Source organism: Vulpes lagopus, chromosome 10 (assembly GCF_018345385.1).
Source record: "Vulpes lagopus strain Blue_001 chromosome 10, ASM1834538v1, whole genome shotgun sequence".
Taxonomy (NCBI): domain Eukaryota; kingdom Metazoa; phylum Chordata; class Mammalia; order Carnivora; family Canidae; genus Vulpes; species Vulpes lagopus.
In genome coordinates this window covers 19,080,682-19,098,523 of record NC_054833.1, presented here as the reverse complement: position 1 = coordinate 19,098,523, position 17,842 = coordinate 19,080,682, and the positions used below count along the sequence as shown (strand labels likewise).

Below are 17,842 nucleotides of genomic sequence, written 5' to 3'. Positions count from 1 at the left end.
AGAGTGTGCAGTCATCGCCACCATCAATCTTAGAACATTTTCATCACCCCAGAAAGAAACGCCGTGCACATTAGTAGTCGATCCCCATATCCCTCTAAATTATCAACTCTAACCAGTGATCTACTTTCTGTTTCTATAGATTGGCCTATTCTGGATATTCCATATAAACAGAAGCATATAATATCTGTCGTTTTGGGTCTGGCTTCTTTAGTATGTTTTCGGCATTGACCATTTTGTAGCGTGTGTCCCTGTGTCATTCCTTTTGACTAATAACTCCACGTATGGATATACCGCATTTTGTTTATCAATTCCTCAGTTGATGGTTATTCGGATTGTTTCCACTTGGAACAGTTGTGTACAAGTTCTTGTGTGGACATATGTTTTCATTTCTTAAGTGTGTACCTACAAGTGGAATGGCTGGATCGTACGGCAAAGCTATGTTTAGCATTCTGAGGAAGAACTGCCAAGGTGTTTTTTAAAAGTGGCCTCACCATTTTACATTCCCACCAGCAGTGTATGAGGGTTTCAATTTCTCCTCGTCCTTTGTCAACACTTGCATCTGTCCTTTTTATTTTAGCCATCCTAAGTGGGTGTGGAGAGGCAGCTCTCTCTAGTTTTGATAGCAGGACTCTTTTAACCTATTAGATGTCCGATAAATACTTGTTGGATAAATGATACTTATATGAGTGTGAACAAACAGAACTTTGAACACCTCATTTGGCTCCCAAGATTATTAATTAGCTTAAAAAGATGAACACGGAGCCCAGTATCATTAGAATTCAATTTTTATTTTTATTTTTTTAAAAGTGGGACTCCGTGCCTGATGTGGGGCTTGAACTCATGACCCTGAGGTCAAGAGTCACATGCTCTACAGACTGGGCCAGCGAGACAGCCCTAGAGTTTGGTTTTGAAAAGTTACTTTTAAGTTCTTTTTAGATGAGGTTATAAAGGTGGTGAGTGGTCATGAGAATTCATGCAGCTTTGCAGGTTTCAGTGTATTTTTACAGAATAGGCTAACATCATAAGCAAAATTCCAATTTTGATGTTGTTCCTATTCAAAACTTACTACTGGCTGGGGGGGGGGGGGGGCGACCAGGAATGGCTAATAACTCTTGAATCTTGAGGCAAGGCAACTAAATAAACTAGGATTCCCTCCTTGGCCCTCCTTTTTGCCTTCTCACCGGAACAGGTTACAACTCAGAAGCTCCAGACACCAATTCTCTGGTGATCGTGTGAACTATTACTTCTGCTTAGAGACCCGCCTGTTCCTCCTCTGGCATGCCTGTCTTCACAAAAGCACTTGATAACACACTTGGGGACCTGGGGCGGGGGGGGGGGGGGGGGGGTGGTTGGTGGGAGCGGAGCGAGGCATAGGAAAATGCAAGTGCCGAAGTTTCTCTGACTAGTTTTCCTCGGTAAACAGTAGACCCTGGGAAACATAACAGGTTCTGAAAACTTAATGTTGATGATTCTGGACGTCAGAGAGACCAGCAGCTGAATCAGTTCCCGTCAGGGGTAATGGTCCAACTGTTTTTGCTTGGTTCTGTAAAGTTCTGTCTTGGCCAGAATCCATTCATTTCATCCATGCCTAGACAGACACTTCTTTCCAGCTGCAGCCCTGAAAACCAGAGTTGCACGGGAGGCCGCAAATCAAAGGCCCACCCATGACTGCGTGTTCGACTTTGTGTGGCACCCAAGTGTCCTCACAGGAGCCCCAGTGAGCGGGAGGGCCGAGGTCAAAGGTCACTGTCCCTAGAGAGAAGCCAGCAGCAACCCTATCACCCCGCCTTGCCTAACTCATCTGCAACGCCCTGGCTCCACAGTAGTCTTCTCTACAACTAGTTAGGAGGCACGTTTGTCCTCAGAAACCGGCCGGGTGGGGTGATGTTTATTTTCCAAAACCACAATCCTCCCCTATCTGTCTAAAGAGGTTTCCAAGGGCCAGGAGCAGGCCCCCCTCGCAGAAGCCCTGTAGGAAAAGTATGAACAGTGGGAAGGAAGCGTGTCAGTGGCTTGTTGGAGGAAGCACAGCCCAGGCCTGGTGTCTCTGGGGCTCGGTGATAACTTGGGCCGCCTCAGCCCCGCCGAGGCCAGCCCAGCGCGGTGGCAGCCGCCCCGGGGATGGAGGAGCAGCAGCTCCAAGGAGGGCCCCTGCGTTGCAGAGTTGAGACAGGAGCCTCTGAAAGAGAGAGATACTGCGTGCGGCTTCCCCGGTGCCTCCCGGTGCCTCGGAGGGCGACGTGGATGACACAGCATCAGCAGTGCCGTCGCGGGGTGGGGACACAGGGGGCGGTAGGAGCCTGGGAAGGGGCGGCGGTGGGGCAGCCCCCTCCCCCCTCCCCCCTCCCCCCTCCCGCGCGCCCGGGGCCGGAGCATCAGTCGCGGAGCTGACAACAGCCAAGTCCGCTTGGAGTTTGTTGGACGGAGAACCCGCTCCCGGGCCCGGCGGCTGCTGCCCCGGAGCTTACGAGGACCGGGCCTGGGAGAGAAGCAGCCCTAAGTTGGGGGCGGGGTGAGGCGCTGGCTCCTTAATCGCCTGCCCCATCATCCACCCGCCCCACCTGGATGCAGCGCGAGGACCGCGTGGGGCGGGAGCGGCGCGGGGGGGGTCGCCCCGCGGTCCGCCCCCGGGGGGCCCCCCCGCCACCCCCTCCCGGCCTCCGGGGCGCCCCTGTCGCGCCTCCCGGGCATCGCTGCCTCGCCGTGTCCTCCGTTAAAATAGTGAAACAAACCGTGCAGGGAAGTGATGGGAAGCCGGGGCGGGGGCGCGGGGGTCCCGGGGGCGGCCGGCGGGCGAGCGCGGGGCCGAGCCCCCTCCCCCCGGGGCCGCCGCGGGGGCGGGGGGCTCCACCTCCATCCATCCCGGGATGCGAGCGGCGGCCGCCCCGCGAAAGTCGGGGCGGGGGCGGGGACCCGCGGGGGCCGGGCCCCCCCCACCCCACCCCCACCCCCACCGCGGGCCGGGCCGCCGCCGCCGCCGCCGCCGCCGCTCAGTAACACGTCCCCAGGAGACTCGCAGGAGCAACACGTGATGTGTCCACTTATCAGGGTGAGGGGGAGAGCGAGCCTCGGAGCGTGCGGCCGGGACGCGGGGCGGGGGCCGCGGCGGGGGCCGGGACGACCGCGGGGCGCCGGGGTCGCCAGCTCCTCGCCCACCGCCCTCCCAGCGGGAGGAGAGGAGGAGGGGAAGTGGCTGCGGAGTTGATGAACTTTGCACATCCAGAAACGCCATTTTGATTCCTTTTCCGGAACAAGTTTGCATCTCTCCTCTCCCTCCGCCCGCAGCCCCCCGGCGCCCGCCGCATCATGCCTGGAGCCGAGCGCCCCGGCCGGGCCGTAAGTACGCGCCCGGGGCCCCGGCTGCCGGCCCTCGGGCGGCGGCGGGAGTCCGGGGCGGCGCGGGAGCGACCTTTCGGAGAACTTTTGGGGATGGGGCGGGCGAAGTGTGCGGAGCGCGCTGTACTTTTTTTTTTTTTTTTTTTTTTTTTCCTCTTTTTGAAAAAAAAAAAAAAAAAACTCGGCGTTTGCCGGAGCCGAGGACCCGCGCGCCCCACGCCGCGCTGCGTGCGCTCGGGGCGGCGGGGCCGGCCGGGGATGAGCCGGGCAGCCCTCTCCCCTCGGGCTGCGCGCCGGGCCGCTCCTCCTCCTCCTCCTCCCCCTCCTCCCCCTCCTCCTCCTCCTCCCCTTCCTCCGCTCCTTTTCCCCTTCCCGAGCCGCCGGCTCTGCCAACCAGCTCCCAGCGCGAGCCGCCGCGGCCGCCGCAGCGCCGCGCCGCCGGGAGGGACCTGATGCGCATCCATATTAGCCGCCCGAGCGCAGGAATCCGGCCCGGCCCGCGCCGCCGCGCCCGCCGCGGAATTTATTTTTAAGCAGCGCCCCGGGGACTCGGATGGTGCGCGCACGGCCGGCCAGGGACATCTCCCCAGCGCCGCTCTCCATCTTCCGCCCTCTCCCCCCGCGGCATCCGCCCCCCCGTGTGGGAGGGGAAACTTCTCTCCTACATACTTTCGAGTCCCGCTCGGGCCGAGGAGCGCGGGGATGACGGCGCCCGCCCGCCGCCGCCAGGTATCCGGGGGTGCCCGCCGGCCCGGGGCGCTCCCGGGGGTGCCCGCGCGGGGCTGCGCGGTGGGAGCATCCGCCGCGCCCTGCGCCGCGGACTTTGATCCTCCCCGCGGACGGCGCCGGCCCGGAGGGGGCCGCGGGCCGCCGTGCGCCCTCCCCCGCTCGCCGCGGCGGCCCCCTCCGGGCCGGGGTCGCGCCGCCCCCCGCCGCCGGGCGGCCCCGGGGGGGGGGGCAGGGGGGGCGGGCGGGGGCCGGAGCCGCGTCCGCGCGTATTGTTCCCGGCCCTTCCGCTGGCGGGGGACGTGTTTTCGTGGGAGCCATCGGTGTGGAGCGGCGCCTGCATCGCGGGGCGGGGTGGGGGGGGGGGGCGGGGGGCGGGGGCGGGGGGCCCGGCACCCGGCGCCGTCACGAGCACAGGAAGGAGGCCGGGAGCATCCGAGGCGGGGCCCGCTCCGCCGCCCAGCTGTGCAGCGCGCTCGGAAACTTTTGTCCGCCGCCCGCTGGACCAATTTTCCCCGAGTTCTGGGGCTTCCCTGCCTCCTCCCATCCCGGCCCCGCAGCGCCGAGCTGGGGGAGGATCGGGAGTCGGGGGCGAGGCCGGGCGCCGAGGGGCAGGGGACCGACCCGGGGGCGGGGGCGGGGGCGGGGGCCCCAGGGCAGGGCCGCCCCCCCCTCCCTCCCCTCCGGGTGCCCCGCGCCCCCTCCCCACTCGCGGTCTCTTAGGAAACTGCGACCTTAATGGTTGCTAAGGAGCAGGGGAGGTCCTTCCCGTCGCCGGCCCCCTCCCTGGGAAGCGGCGCGTTTTGTGCAAGGGGCCTGGGGTCGCTCCCCCGGGGCCGGGCGCGCGGGTGCGGGGCAGCGGGCGGGCGGCTTGACAGGCGCCGCGTGCAGCCCGCGTCCGGGTCCGCGGTGCATCCGTGATGGGTTATAAAAGAGGAGGAAAGTATTTCTCCTTGCTCAGCAGATTTGCCCTCCCTCGCTCCTTACTGGTTAGAAGATAGAACGTGAGCCCAGATCCGGACGAGCAGTTCACATTCCATTACGAAATTCTACACGGCTTCAGAGCCAGCGGCAGCACACATTCGGGGCACTTTGGAGTTTTCTTTCTTTCTTTTTTTTTTTTTTTTAAGATTTTTTTTCTTCTTTTTTTGGGGAGGGGGAAAAAGGGGATGGTGGTTGGTGGTGGTGCAGAGAGATAGAAGGGCGAATGAAAAAATAAGTTTTTTTTCTTTTTTCTTTTTTTTTTTTGGTATGCTGAAAAACCTGTCTGTTTCCATCAGTAGGAAAAATTCGCCCCCGTGCTTGTTCTAGGGTGGTTGAGAGGGAAAGCCTCGCCTTTTGAAAGTCAGTGGAAATAAAGTTTGCCTGTTGGATAGGGATGCTGGAAATAGCGAGGTATTTCGGTCTCGAAGAGGAGACTGGAGAGGATTTCTGCACAGGCTGCTGAGCTGCTAATGTGCATCCCATATTTTTGAGGTCTTTTTTCCTTTTAGGCATGAAGCGGTCTGTGCATGCGCATGAGTGTATTCTGAAATGAGTTGAGTTGAAGGGGAAGGTAGAGAAAAGGGAACTGCAGAGCAAAGGATGGGTTTTGTGAGTGTGGGGTTTTGTTTTGTTTTTTTTTTTCTTCTTCTTCTTCTTCTCCCCATCGCCCTTAAAAGCATCCTCTAGACCTGGTGCTTTTTCGAGTAGGCAGGTATGGTTCTAAGATCTAGTGTAACCCGGAAGTCTGAGCTAGAGGCTGGAGTCTTGGCTGAAACTTTTTTTTTTTTTTTCCTTCCCTCCCTTAAACATTTAGTTCTGTGCTTCCTTCAAGAGTCACACAGAACTTCTGAAGAAATGGGTTCCAAGTTAGTCTTCAAGTAATTTATGCATCGGTGAGCCACTAACTAATGTTAGGGGTTGTTTGTTTGTTTGTGTTTTACCTCTGCATTTTGGAGGGAGCTTTCTGGGTCCTGCTTTGATGTGTTTTGAGCTTTGGTTACACTGATGAATTAAACATTTGAATGTCTTTTATCAAGTTTTAAATGTGTGAAAAAACACCTTCCTCTCCCACCCACCCCCACTTATACAAAAGAAAGGGAGAGAGCCCTTTGATTTAGTTATTTGTTTAGCTTGTGCTCCATTTTAGGTTGTTAATGAACTTGCACTGTTTTTATCATTCTTAAAAATACTGCCAAGCAGGTTGCATTTGGGGAATTTTTTTTTTTTTTTAAAGGATTTGCTGGTTGTATGATAACTTCAGAAACGTTGCTGATGCTTACTGTTACGGGGCATATCGTTCTCTGGGTTTTTCTGGATAACTGCTTAATTTCTCATCAGAAATTCAGAGCCTAAGCCCTATGGCAGACAAGTGTTTGTTATGTGATGGGGAAGATGAGTCTGACTCAGCTGGCACAGGTGGTGCATCCATTCCTAACTATTTACATCATCCAACAAATGACCTTTTGATTGAAGGGTCTTTTATTTTAGATATCTTCAGGCAGACTCCTGAGATCTTATTTGCATCCAACACAGGTATAGAATGTTGAAGGAGAAAAATAAGCCTACCTGGTTCGTGTGTATCTGATCAAGTTATTTATTGGTTATCTGCTGCTCAGGCAATAGCTAGTTGCCATTATGTGGCTTGCATTTTTACTCTTCAATTTTAAACTGCTGTGTTGATCCACTTCCTCAGGTCAGTTTGGAAATCTTTGCTTGCTGTCCTTATGCTCACTTGTGAACATCATTTATTACCTCTGGCAAGAGAAAATTCCTGGTTCGTGGCGCCAAAAAAATCCTACCCTTTTAGGGTTTTGTGTGACATAATTAATATAAATTTAATTTCTGCAAAAATTGGTTAAACAGGCTCACTAGAAACAGTCAGAAGTGAATCCTTTTGATGTTTCTATTCATTATCCTTCTGAAAAGTAGGTGGTGCTTAAAAGGTCATAGGATAAGGGTTGCTAAGCAGCTAAACAGAAGATGCTAAAATTAACCAGAGCATTTTTGAAAGGGAGTCCTTCCCTGTTTTACATTATTTACTAGATTTAATTAATTTCTGGATCCTCCATGTCCTCTGACCTAGGAAGGTTGGCTGTTGGGTTTGTTTTGTTTTCGTTATCATATTTAAATAATCTCTCTCTTTTGTAAGTGTCTTTTAATTGAAGTTCATGCTCTCTGACCAACTCTGGTGTCAGATGGCAGCTCGTCTGGGCTGACTTCTTGTGTGATACCGGTGTGTGCAGGTTCAGCCCTCCTTCCTGAGGACATACGTGTGTAACATCACTTTACTTCGTTTATTCATAGCAGCTTGTTCAGTTTGTTTTGGAAAATCTAGCTCATCCACAGAGGGATGTCTTACTTTATACTCTTTATTAAACAGATTTGCATTCAGAAGGTAGAAATGTAATATAGTATCCAGAGAAAGTCTGCGGTGTAGGCCCTCCTGATAACAGGACAATAGCTGTCTTCCCCCTTTCCTGAGATTAGATTAGGCTTTGATAGGATTCCATCTCCCCACCAGAGTTTATTCAGCCCAGTTTTTAATACCATGTAGAAAATAGAATTGTATTAGGTCTGGAGTCTCTTTGGAAGGGTGACCAAATATAAATAATAATAATAATAATAATATGATTTACTTCACATTTCTGCTGCAAGTACGTATGAGCATCTCGAAATTGTACAGTGAGATAAAATGGTTGAGGTCTACCTGGAGCCATGGTTGTTAAGCATCATCTCTTGGTTGCAGGGCAAGCCTGCTCTAAGTCAGAGGTTTCCCTGCCTCACCGTTGCTTGTGTCCATCTGACCCACCAGACAGGCAGAGAGTTGACCAACGTTTTTTATTTCCAAATATCGTTAAGAAATTAGATGGCCTCTCTGGGAGGGGGGCAGGGTGCATGGGTTCTCTTTTCTCTCTGAGACATAGAAAGTGATTTTTGAGTAGAAGGAGCCCTGGCCCTCTTCAAAAAGCAGGGGTCAGAGTGTGATTTCCACGCCCCGGGGGGGCCTCCCCATAAATCAGAGGTAAAAGGTGTACCATATGAAACACAGGGGGAGGCATACGATGTGCTTTCTGAAATGCATCACTTATTTTTAATTTCCCCACTCCCCAAGAAGGGAGAGTAGAGAGGAAAACCATCTGCTGTGTTTTCGCCACAACGGAGGTGGCCACGCGAGGAAGGTGATGAGGAGTGAGGGAGGCTGACTTTTCATGTGCTGGTCCTGGGCCTCTTGGCACCTTCTGGGTGCTCGCTGTTCCTACGAAGGGAAGCCAGCGTGGAGTGGAGCCGGTGCTTCCCCGCCCACCACCACCACCCCGGGGGTGGAGAGGAAGGGAAGCTGGGAGGAGGGCTGAGGGCGCGGTCTCTTCCAGCCCCTGGTGCATCTTGTTGCCGTCGGTACTCCAGGGGACAGGTGAGCCCGTCTGCGCATCACTGAAGGTGGCGGCCTGTGAATAGGTGCTTCAGACAAAAGAAGTGGGAGAGGGTGGAGATGTTTGCTCAGTGTGATTCAAGCAAGTAATGCTAAGAGAATTTGAAAGCCTCTGTGAAGTCCCCAAGACTGGGGAGACTGGGTACTTGCCTGCCCTTGCAGGATTCACCTGAGGCCTCTCGGACTCCCTGAGGGCGGGTGGTCCTGATAAGGTAGAGAAGGCCCAGGGAACACCACCCCCCACCCCTATTCCCACCCCCATTTCTTTGTCAGCCGGCCAGACTGCAGCGAGAAAAAGTCTCAGTGGGGGTAATTAGATAAAGCTTTTAAGTGGCTCTATTTGTTTTTCCCCTGGCTTGCTGAGTATCTCTCCCCCCCCCTTTTTTCAGAGGCCGTGGGTAGGATGGTCAAAAGAATGTTTGAGACTTAGGGGCTTAATGACTTTTTAAAATTTCAGTGTTGGTGAGGTTGTACCTTTGACAGAGTCTTCACCCTGCTTTTGTGAAGGCCTTGAACCAAAGATTCGGATTTTATCCTCAAAGCAGCAAACACCACGAGGGTTAGGTGGCTGTATTAACCCATTTTACAGCTGTGCCAATTTGCACTCTGGCTGGTAATAAACCCAATCCCAGTCTAGCTCCGTACAACACCTGCTTTCTTAACGTCAGCTTAGCCTCAGAACACTGAGCTTTAAGTATGTGCCTCTGTGTGTGTTTTAAATGAGACCAGATCCTTTTCACAGTAATTCTGTGTTGAATGTGAAGATGTAAGGCGATTAAAAAAGAAACTTTTTACCTTTTGGCACATGTCTGTTGACAAATGTGATCATACACATTTTTTTTTTTTTTTTGTCAGTAGATTTTCTACCTCCTGGAATTGTTGTAAGGATAATAAATGTTGCAGAAACTCAAAATCTATATATGGAAGAAAGTGGTATATTTTGAGCTCAGGAAGCTTTGTGGGTATCCACTCTGGATTTCCTTTCCAGAATTGTGCACGACTCCAGGACTTCAGGCGAAATTTGCCTAGGGCTTTCTGTTCAAATTGAGGAAATGCAGCACTTTCTTTTTGCTTTGGGTGCCCAAAGAGACCAACAGAACTAGACCAGTTTTTCTTAATGAAGTTCACTTAGGGGTGGATTTTAAGGACAAGGCAAGTCGTCCTCGTCGTTGTAAGCTTTGGACTCACCCTTTAAAGCAGTGGTTCTCAGAGTTGGCGGTTTGCCCCCAGGGGCATTTGGCAATGTCTGGAGACTTTTTTTTTTTTTTTTTTTGATTGCCTTGCTCGGGGGAGGGGTGCTACTGGCCTTCAGTGGGAAGAGGCCAGGGATGCTGCTTACCCATCCCACAGTGCACCGGATGGCCTCACAACAAAGAATTACCCAGTCCAGAATGTCAGTGGGTAGGTGGAGGTTGAGAAAGCCTGCTTTAAAGGTACAGCAGTCGTGGCCTGTGTCCTATGTGCAGGGAGCCTGGGTGTCCTCAGCGTAGTGCACGTGATCTGTTGGGAGATCTGAAATTTCATAAAGCAAGTAAGCTCCTATTACATGCCTGTAAGGTACCATGGTTGGCACCTTCAAGGGGTCACAGAGAATTTGGGGTTGGGGAAAACACGAAGTGGCGTGAAACATATTTAAAAACCCGATAGTAAATAAAAGTTCTAGAACTCATCTGCTTCTAAAACAAACCAGATTCGTTGGCACTGGGACGCTGTTCCGAGTCACTTCTTCAGTTATTGGGAAACTCGCTCTGTTGTTGTCATCTGCCAGTTTTCTCTCCTGTTTTAAGTTATGTTGGAGTGTATTCCCCTTTACCCCCCCCCCCCCCAAGTGTTCAAACTAGCCTTTACTCGCTTGACAGTCAGGGTTTCTGCACTTGTAAGTGCAGAAGTCTCCCTCGTTTTGTCAAGTTTTTTGCAAAATTCTTACATAACTCTCCACCCTTTTTACAGGGCAGCTTTTGGGAACGGGTCTTGTGTCCATACATCTCCTCCTGAGGGGGTGGCTGGCAGGCTGGTGCCGAAGCTGGGAGGGATGGGGAGGGAATGTGGGGGAAGGACACGGGGTTACTTTTACGTTCTTCGGGCTCCTGGGTCTCCCCATACCAGTTGTTCCTTTAACTAGTTGAGTTGAACAAAATGTGGTTTACAGACCTGAAACTATCTCCTCAGCCCAGAAAAGTCTAGGATAGTGACCAGAGTGATCTTGTAGCCACAGGTGTCACTTGCCTGACCTCTGTTATATCCCCCCTACCCCAACTCCAGGCCTTAGCCACACAGGCAGAAGGTGAGGAGCCCAGGAGGAGGCAGGAAGAGAGGGGAGAGTGCATTCCAGAAAGGGAAGGGCTGGCTGCCTATGTGCCAGTAGCTTTGGCCCTAAGACGGCCTGGGCTCCCACTGACCTTACAGAAACACTCTCACAGGTAGCTTTTTTTTTTTTTTTTTAAAGATTTTATTTATTTATTCATGAGAGACACAGAGGGAGAGGCAGAGACACAGGCAAGGGAGAAGCAGGCTCCATGCAGGGAGCCTGATGTGGGACTCGACCCTGGGACTCCAGGATTATGCCCAGGGCTGAAGGCAGTGCTAACCGCTGGGCCACCCGGGCTGCCACCCCCCCCCCCCTTTTTTTTAAACATCCTAAACCCCGTGGGTAGACAGTAAGCATCTGTTCACATCTGTTTGTGCTGCTCTTGCTCAGGGACCTGCTCTGAAGCCACCTTGGCTTCCTGTACCAGGAGCCGTGGATTCAGGTGTTTATCTGCCCTCCCCTCTGGCCTGTAAACCGGCAGCTCCCTGCCCTCTGTCTCCATTTACAGCTTTTCCTAAGCCCGAACCCTTTTGTCGCTGGGCTCACCTGCAGGTGCCCCAGAGGTGATCTGTAAAAATAAAAGTCCTCTCCCTCACTTCTGGAAGGTGCTCTGAAACGCACCGTGCACCCAGCCTCCCGTCCAGGAAGCGCTTTGCCATCCTCACTTGCATCTGTCTCGGCCCCTAAGTCCAGCGATCAGACCCTCCCGGAAACTTCTCTCTGGTCGGACTCTGGCCTTGGCTCGGCGAGGCCCTGACCTCAGGTCCTCAGCGTGTCGCCAACACCTCCTCAGTTAGCCTCCCGCTGCCCGCGCTGCCCTGCTCCGGCTCATCCTCTGCTCTGCTCCGAAACTCAAGCTGCACATGGTGTTTGCCTGCTGAAAAACATCTCTTGGCTCCCTGTTGTCTACAGGAAGAAATCCAAACTCCTCTACTTGGCACCCGAGGACCTTCATCATCAGCTTCCAGACTGTCTTGCTACTTTCAGCTCCTGCCACTTTTCTGCGCCACTGACGCACTGAGTGATTTCTGACCGTCTCCGCGTCCGTCCGTGTGGGTTGTTCACTCGGGCTCATCCTCATCTCCTTCTAGCAGATGGCCTTTCTCAGCTCTTCTTCCAAGAACACTCTAGAAACCACCTCTTGCAGGGAGAATCGGGTCCTCCATCCAGAGTCACTCCTACCTCCTTCTGTCCAGTCTGTCACAGTGGACCTTGTTGACGGGTTTTCCCCACCTCGAGAACAGGGAGGGACTTTTCTGATTTTTCCAACCTTCTGTACCCAGCTCAAGGATTGCAAAGTATGTCGATTGGATCTATTTTTCTAATACAAAAGTGAGAGCTTTTGGGGAAGCGCACATATAATTTAGTAGCTGGGTCCTAAATATCAGCACAGATTGAGAGAAGGAAACAGATGTAAACTTGAGTGTTTAGCACAGCCGTCCTGCAGAGATTTGGTGCTACGTGTGCACTGCTGGAAAAGAATTTCGAATTACAGAAATGGTAAAATAAAAACTTTGCTCAGCTTAATTTACTCGAAATTAAAGAGAAAAAAAAAATCTTTGTTAATGCCTGATTGCACTAGAAGCTGTCTCACTAGGGCCCTTACTAATTATAACCACTTTTCATGGCTCTTGGTTTGAAGTTTATATTAAATAGGAGAGATGGGCACACAGATCAAAGACCAAAATCATTTCAGAGCTCCAACGTGTGGGCCCATTTTCTCTGCTTAGTTAGATTTTTGTTTCATTAGTGGTATGAGTTAATAGGAGTGTTGGTCTGTGTATAATTTAACTTTTCTTTTTTCCGTTACTCCTTGGATTTAAAACAAAATACCAAACCAGAAACCTACGGGGCGTAGCTCTTGCTCTATTTGTGTGTGCGTGTGTGCGTGTGTACAATATCCATACATGATAGAAGTTGATTAGAGATCAGTCTTATAGAAAGAAACTTTCCACCGTTTTAGGGCAGCCTCATTTGTGCTGAGACCTTACTCTTTTTAAAAACCCGCTTCTGAATACACAAAACCACCTCAAGTTGTTTAGGTTTCTTTTAAAAGAAGTATATACAGCTTGAGAAATAGGGGAGATACCAGAAAGATTGGGTCTGAGAGAAATGTTTTGCTTATGGACCCTTTTGTACCTGAAGAATGTTTTTAAACTGCATAGTGGGAGGTCTTGATACCTTTTATTACAAGATGAAATCCTAGTTGATTAAAAATACATTCCTACCTTTAAATATTCCTGTTGTGCTTACCCAATAACTAGAGTTTTTAGGCTCATCTGGTAGATACATTCCGATAGAATAGTCTAACTCTTACATTTCTCTAGGAGGCTTGTATAGTTTCTTCTCCGATGTGGAAAACACATCTCTTAAAAGTCGTTTCTCTTCCACCTTATGGCTTTTAATTGTTGTTTTGAGGGATAATTATATGAAACTGTTTAGTGAACATCTCAAACAGGTTTCCCATGATTTGGTTAGTTAATCCTATATTGGATTAAACTATTCTTAAAATTTTAAACTGAGTATAATTTAAAAGAGGCTTAACGTGTACATCTCTAGACTTAATTTGTTTTTAAATCATGAAAGTAAAGTTTCAGAGAACTATTGGTTGTTTAAGAGCTTAGTAAAGCTTCACAGGCCCCTTTTCCTAGAATATTTTATCACGTTGGAGTCAGTATCAGACCCAATCTGCTGTTAGAAAACAGTTTTTCGGGGCCCCTGGGTGGCTTAGTGGTTGAGCATCTGCCTTTGGCTTAGGTCGGGATCCCGGGGTCCTGGGATCGAGTCCTGCATCGGGCTCCCTGCCAGGAGCCTGTTTCCCCCTCTGCCTATGTCTCTGCCTCTCTCCTGTGTGTCTCATGAATAAATAAAGTCTTAAAGTTTGCACCCCCAAATTTGCAAACGTCATAGCATTGAATTTTTTTTTTTTTTTTGATATTTGCAGATCTTTATTTGACTTTTATTTAGTACTTGAATGTATGCTATGCGAAGGCTGCAATAAATACCAGGAGTGCCAGTATGAGTAAGAGAGAGTTGCTATAGCTTCACAGAGGTTGGAAAATACCTGTTCAGCCACTAAGTCATGTACTTCTATGCCAACTGCTAGCAGTAAAATTGAATAAGAACGTGTGTTGGGGGGGCGGTAGGATGGAGGATACTGGGAGGCAGGTCAAGGAAGGCATCCCATGGAGCTAATATCTGAAGGATGGTGGAGGGAGGGAAAGAGTGTGTTGGAGCACAGCTTATACAAAGGCCCTTAGGTTGGAGGGGAGGGGTGTGTGCCCACCGAAGCGAGAGAAACGCAGGGAGTGTGTGGAGGGAAAAAAAAGACGCGGAAGGAATGAATGACAGCACGATGAAGTAGGTGAGTGGCTTCAGCACCCTCTTTGTAGCCCACAGGTATTTGGAGGTCTTCTTAGGAACTTCAAGGGTGTTAGGCCAAGGTATGACACCATGAGATTAGATTTGCATTTTTAAAGATTGTTCCTGCTCGGATGGGGGATAGACTAGACTGCAAGGAAGCTACTATTTTGCCTTCCATCTGCAAGATCAGTTAGAAGCCTGTTTTTCTAAAAAAAAAATGTTGAAAACCAGTGCTGGCTTGGATATGGTGGCCACAGAGGTGGGGAGCCTGGGAGGCTTTGATCGAGATCTAAGTGGCTGGAAGGACTCTGCTACTGGGTGGGGGTAGCATGGGGGCGGGGAGGGAGAGAGATGGCTTCCAGGTCTCTGGCCTTTGTAGTGGACGAGAGGGGGGTGCCTTTCTCTGAGATCAGAATGCTGGATGAAACAAGGTTTATAAACACGGTACGTCCCCTGTTCTTTAAAGAGGGATTTTTATGGTCTTTAATACTTTCAGCACCTTCTCTGCTTGTACTGTTTTCATTGGTTAAAACGTACACACCTGGCATGGGTAGAGCCTGAAAAGTACAACTATATTAAAAAAAAAAAAAGTGAGAAGTGGAAACAAATGACTGGCTTCTTCCTCCCCCACCCCCACCTTCCTTCTTTCCTTTTAATTTCCTGATACCAGAAGGAAATGGAAGATTTTCTTGTAGATGGCCTGAGCTTCTGAATGATTTTCAGATGGGATCCGCAGCTAAATCTTCAGAGCATTTATGTGTCTGTCTGTTTTGGTGAGGTGTTGGACTTGAGAGCACGGGGCTCAGGGCAGGAGGCTTTGGGCACGAACTCTCCCAGTTGCACGAGCCTCTGACACGGGTGCCAGGACTCCCTCACGACCTGATTTTCCAGCGTCTTCCTTGCTTTCCCAGGGGACACTTGACCCTCTGCATGTCTTCAAACTCGGTCAGTATTTTTGATCGCCCGGTAATCTGTGTGAAAACAAAGTTCATTCCGCAAGCGAAACTTGCTCTTGGATCTCCTGTGTGCTGGGCTTCCCACTAGATCCGTGGGTGTCAGAGGGAGGGACCTAATCCCTGCCGCGGGGCACGGAGCTCGTCCCCACTGATTGTCTGGCCTCTACCTGAACACCTCTGCTGATGGCAGACCTGCTTCCCCCAGAACGACCTTGGGGTTTTACTGCGTTAATTAACTTTTTTTTTTTCTTAATGCACACAAATCTTTCTGGAACAAGATAGAAGGTGACGTGTTTTCCACTGGGTTGGTAAAAATTAGAAGCTGGAGTGCAGGCGTGCTGCCTCTTGCAGTGTGACCGTCGGAGCGCCAGCCCGAATGTTGCCCTCGGTGACTTTGCCCCGCACCTGCCAGTGCAGGGGGCACTGGCTGCCTCCCTTGCCGGCCCAGCCATTCCAGTGTGTGAGCTGGGGCTCCATCCTGGGTGGTGATCTCCCAGCAGAGTGTTAGTGTGCTTGACTGTGGGTGATGCTTTTCTGACGTCATACACATGATTCATCAAAGCCTCAGGTGGTGAGTCCTTAGCATGTCCCAAAGATGCTTCCTTTTTTATGGTTTCTGTCTTGACCAACATAACCTGAACATCCCCGGGGGCCCCAGACCCATGCCGGGGGTAACAGGATTCTCCATCTCTTGCTCAGGAGCTTGGGTGTTTCTGCATCACTGTGACCATAAATCCCACTAGAAGTGTGGTGTCCACCACACTTTGTTCCAGCCCTATATTTGATAAGATGAATGAGTTTTTAGGGTCCAAAAAAACAAAAAAAAAAGGCGAAAGAAAACCCAAAGACCTGGCCCTGTCTTGCTTCTTTCCAGTTGAAAACTTGGTAAGGAGATGCTGAAACCTTTAAAAGCTGGGTGTGAGCATATTCTTTTGAATATTTAAATCTTCGGGTACTTTTGCAAAAACTCTGTCTTCTAGCCTCACTGTGAGGTGTGGATTTGGAGGTCTAACAAGAAGTTTGCTGCCAAATACAGCTTACTCTACATAGTAGCCTTGTGATTAATATCCAGAATTGCTTGTCAGTTGTATAGTCAGTGGCCAATTTCTGGTGACAAACAGATTACGGTCTCGCTTTTGGATAGCTCATCCGTAACTGCAGACAGTGATGACAATGCACACTGTCTCTCGGGCAGTTTCTTTTTCTTTTTTCTTTTCTTACTTTTCTTTTCTTTCTTTTCTTCTTTCTCTTTTTTTTTTTTTTTTTTTTTGCAGTTGGTTTTTCCTTCAACCAGTTGTGTATTTGCATCCTGCTGCTGCTGGGTGGCTTGAGGTTCCCTAGGTGTTGGGGTGTTGGAATGTCCCCTCTAATATATCCCCTTCTGGATGTATTAGACCGTCTGCTGTGTTCAGATTAAGTGGATGAAAGTCTAATATATTTTATGTAAAGCTCCTTGAAGAGGTTGGTGAAACAAGTTAATAAAGAAATACATGCTTTGGAATCTTAATGAGCTTTCCTCCGAGCATGTCCACGTGCTGTCAGTAAGGGCAGGCTGTGGGATGTTCTTAAGGCTGCCTGTGATCTGTCCCTTCATGCTGAACCCACAGCTTGCTAAGAATGTGGCATTGGGATGGGTGCTGCGAAGAGGACTTTCTCCCTGGGAACAGGTGAGTCCCAGGAGCAATCGGTCACATCCTGTCAGGGCAGTAGGTTGCACCTCTTCTCATTTTCATTGTTGTTTTTGTTTCCTTTTTTGAGCAGTGCTTGATGTTGGTGTGGGTGGCGATCATGGCGTGTGGGTTGGTTGAGGCTTGCTTTTTGTCAGTCCACTGGAGAGTCGATGGTGTGCGGTCACGTTCCACGGTGTGGCATCCTCGAGAAAAAGCGGGGTGTGGGGGCGTGTACGTATCTCGGGGAGGTAGCGCCGGCAAATTATTATATTTAGAGACTGTGATCACAGTGGCCCGGCAGCTTTATTTCATTGTTATCTCTCTAGTGCCTGGAATCTTGGAAGGGCTTCTGTGGCTGGCCAGGCCTGGGAAGTCTGCTGATGGCTGGTGCTGCCGCCCCTGTCTGTGCACAAGGCTGCGGACAGAGAAACCCACCCTTCAACGGCAGGAACTGAGATGTGGTCATTCGCAGCACAGAGGAGTCTACCTAGGGTGCATTTAAAAGTTCAACAGACCGCATTTGGCTTATAGACCACCTTTGATGAAACACATCGCCAGTCAAGGCCCGCCTGTGTTTGCTTTAAATCAGCCAAGCCAGACGTTAAGTCTTTCAGTTTCTCTTCTGCCCCCGCTAGACGTGATCATGACTCCATTCTGATAACAAAAATCTCAAGTCATTCCACTTTAATTCCCACCCTTTTTCGGTTGTTAGCCTCTTCACGTGGGGAAACTCTGGGAGCAGCGGCACTAACATGTTACATTTATTGAGCATGTACTAGTAACCATTGTCCTAAATTCTTGACCCGGATCATCTCATTCATTCCTGACAAAGACTCTTTGACCCTGTGATGTAGGTCAGTTATCCGCGTTATTCGGGTGTGGAAATGCAGACCCAGAGCGGCAACTGGCTTGTGGGAATCAAACTGGGCAGCCTGGGTCCCGAACCCACGCTTGAAGCCACTACTAAACTACCTCCCGTAGCGACACTATATTCATGAAATAAACATCCCCTGCAGCCTGCCGTGTGCAGAGCCCTCTGGTACCCACCGAGGGGAAGAGTGTGCAAGAA

The 17,842-nt window shown here is 50.7% G+C and overlaps 2 protein-coding genes across 2 annotated transcripts in view; one reads left to right on the top strand and one right to left on the bottom strand.

Moving 5' to 3' along the window:
* Positions 1-708: 708 nt before the first annotated feature.
* On the bottom strand, positions 709-5,936 carry LOC121500289 (translation initiation factor IF-2-like). Its single transcript, XM_041771890.1, has 2 exons — positions 4,006-5,936; positions 709-2,179 (listed from the first exon to the last, which is right to left on the bottom strand). The coding sequence occupies exons 1-2, from the start codon at positions 4,607-4,609 to the stop codon at positions 2,076-2,078; spliced, it is 708 nt and encodes a 235-aa protein (XP_041627824.1). The 5' UTR covers positions 4,610-5,936; the 3' UTR covers positions 709-2,075.
* The window catches only part of RREB1 (ras responsive element binding protein 1), a 134,974-nt gene continuing 120,193 nt past the window's right edge, over positions 3,062-17,842 (top strand). The window contains 1 exon segment of the mRNA XM_041771889.1: positions 3,062-3,336. The gene's annotated coding sequence lies outside the window, so the exon portion shown is untranslated.

What these genes read in the sequence shown, in the direction of transcription:
- LOC121500289 (XM_041771890.1), bottom strand. Translation starts at nt 4,609, where the DNA reads ATGGGAGGAGGCAGGGAAGCCCCAGAACTCGGGGAAAATTGGTCCAGC. An exon ending in GGCCCGAGCGGGACTCGAAA is followed by an intron (nt 2,180 to 4,005) that starts GTATGTAGGAGA and finishes TCTCTCTTTCAG; the next exon opens with AGGCTCCTGTCTCAACTCTG.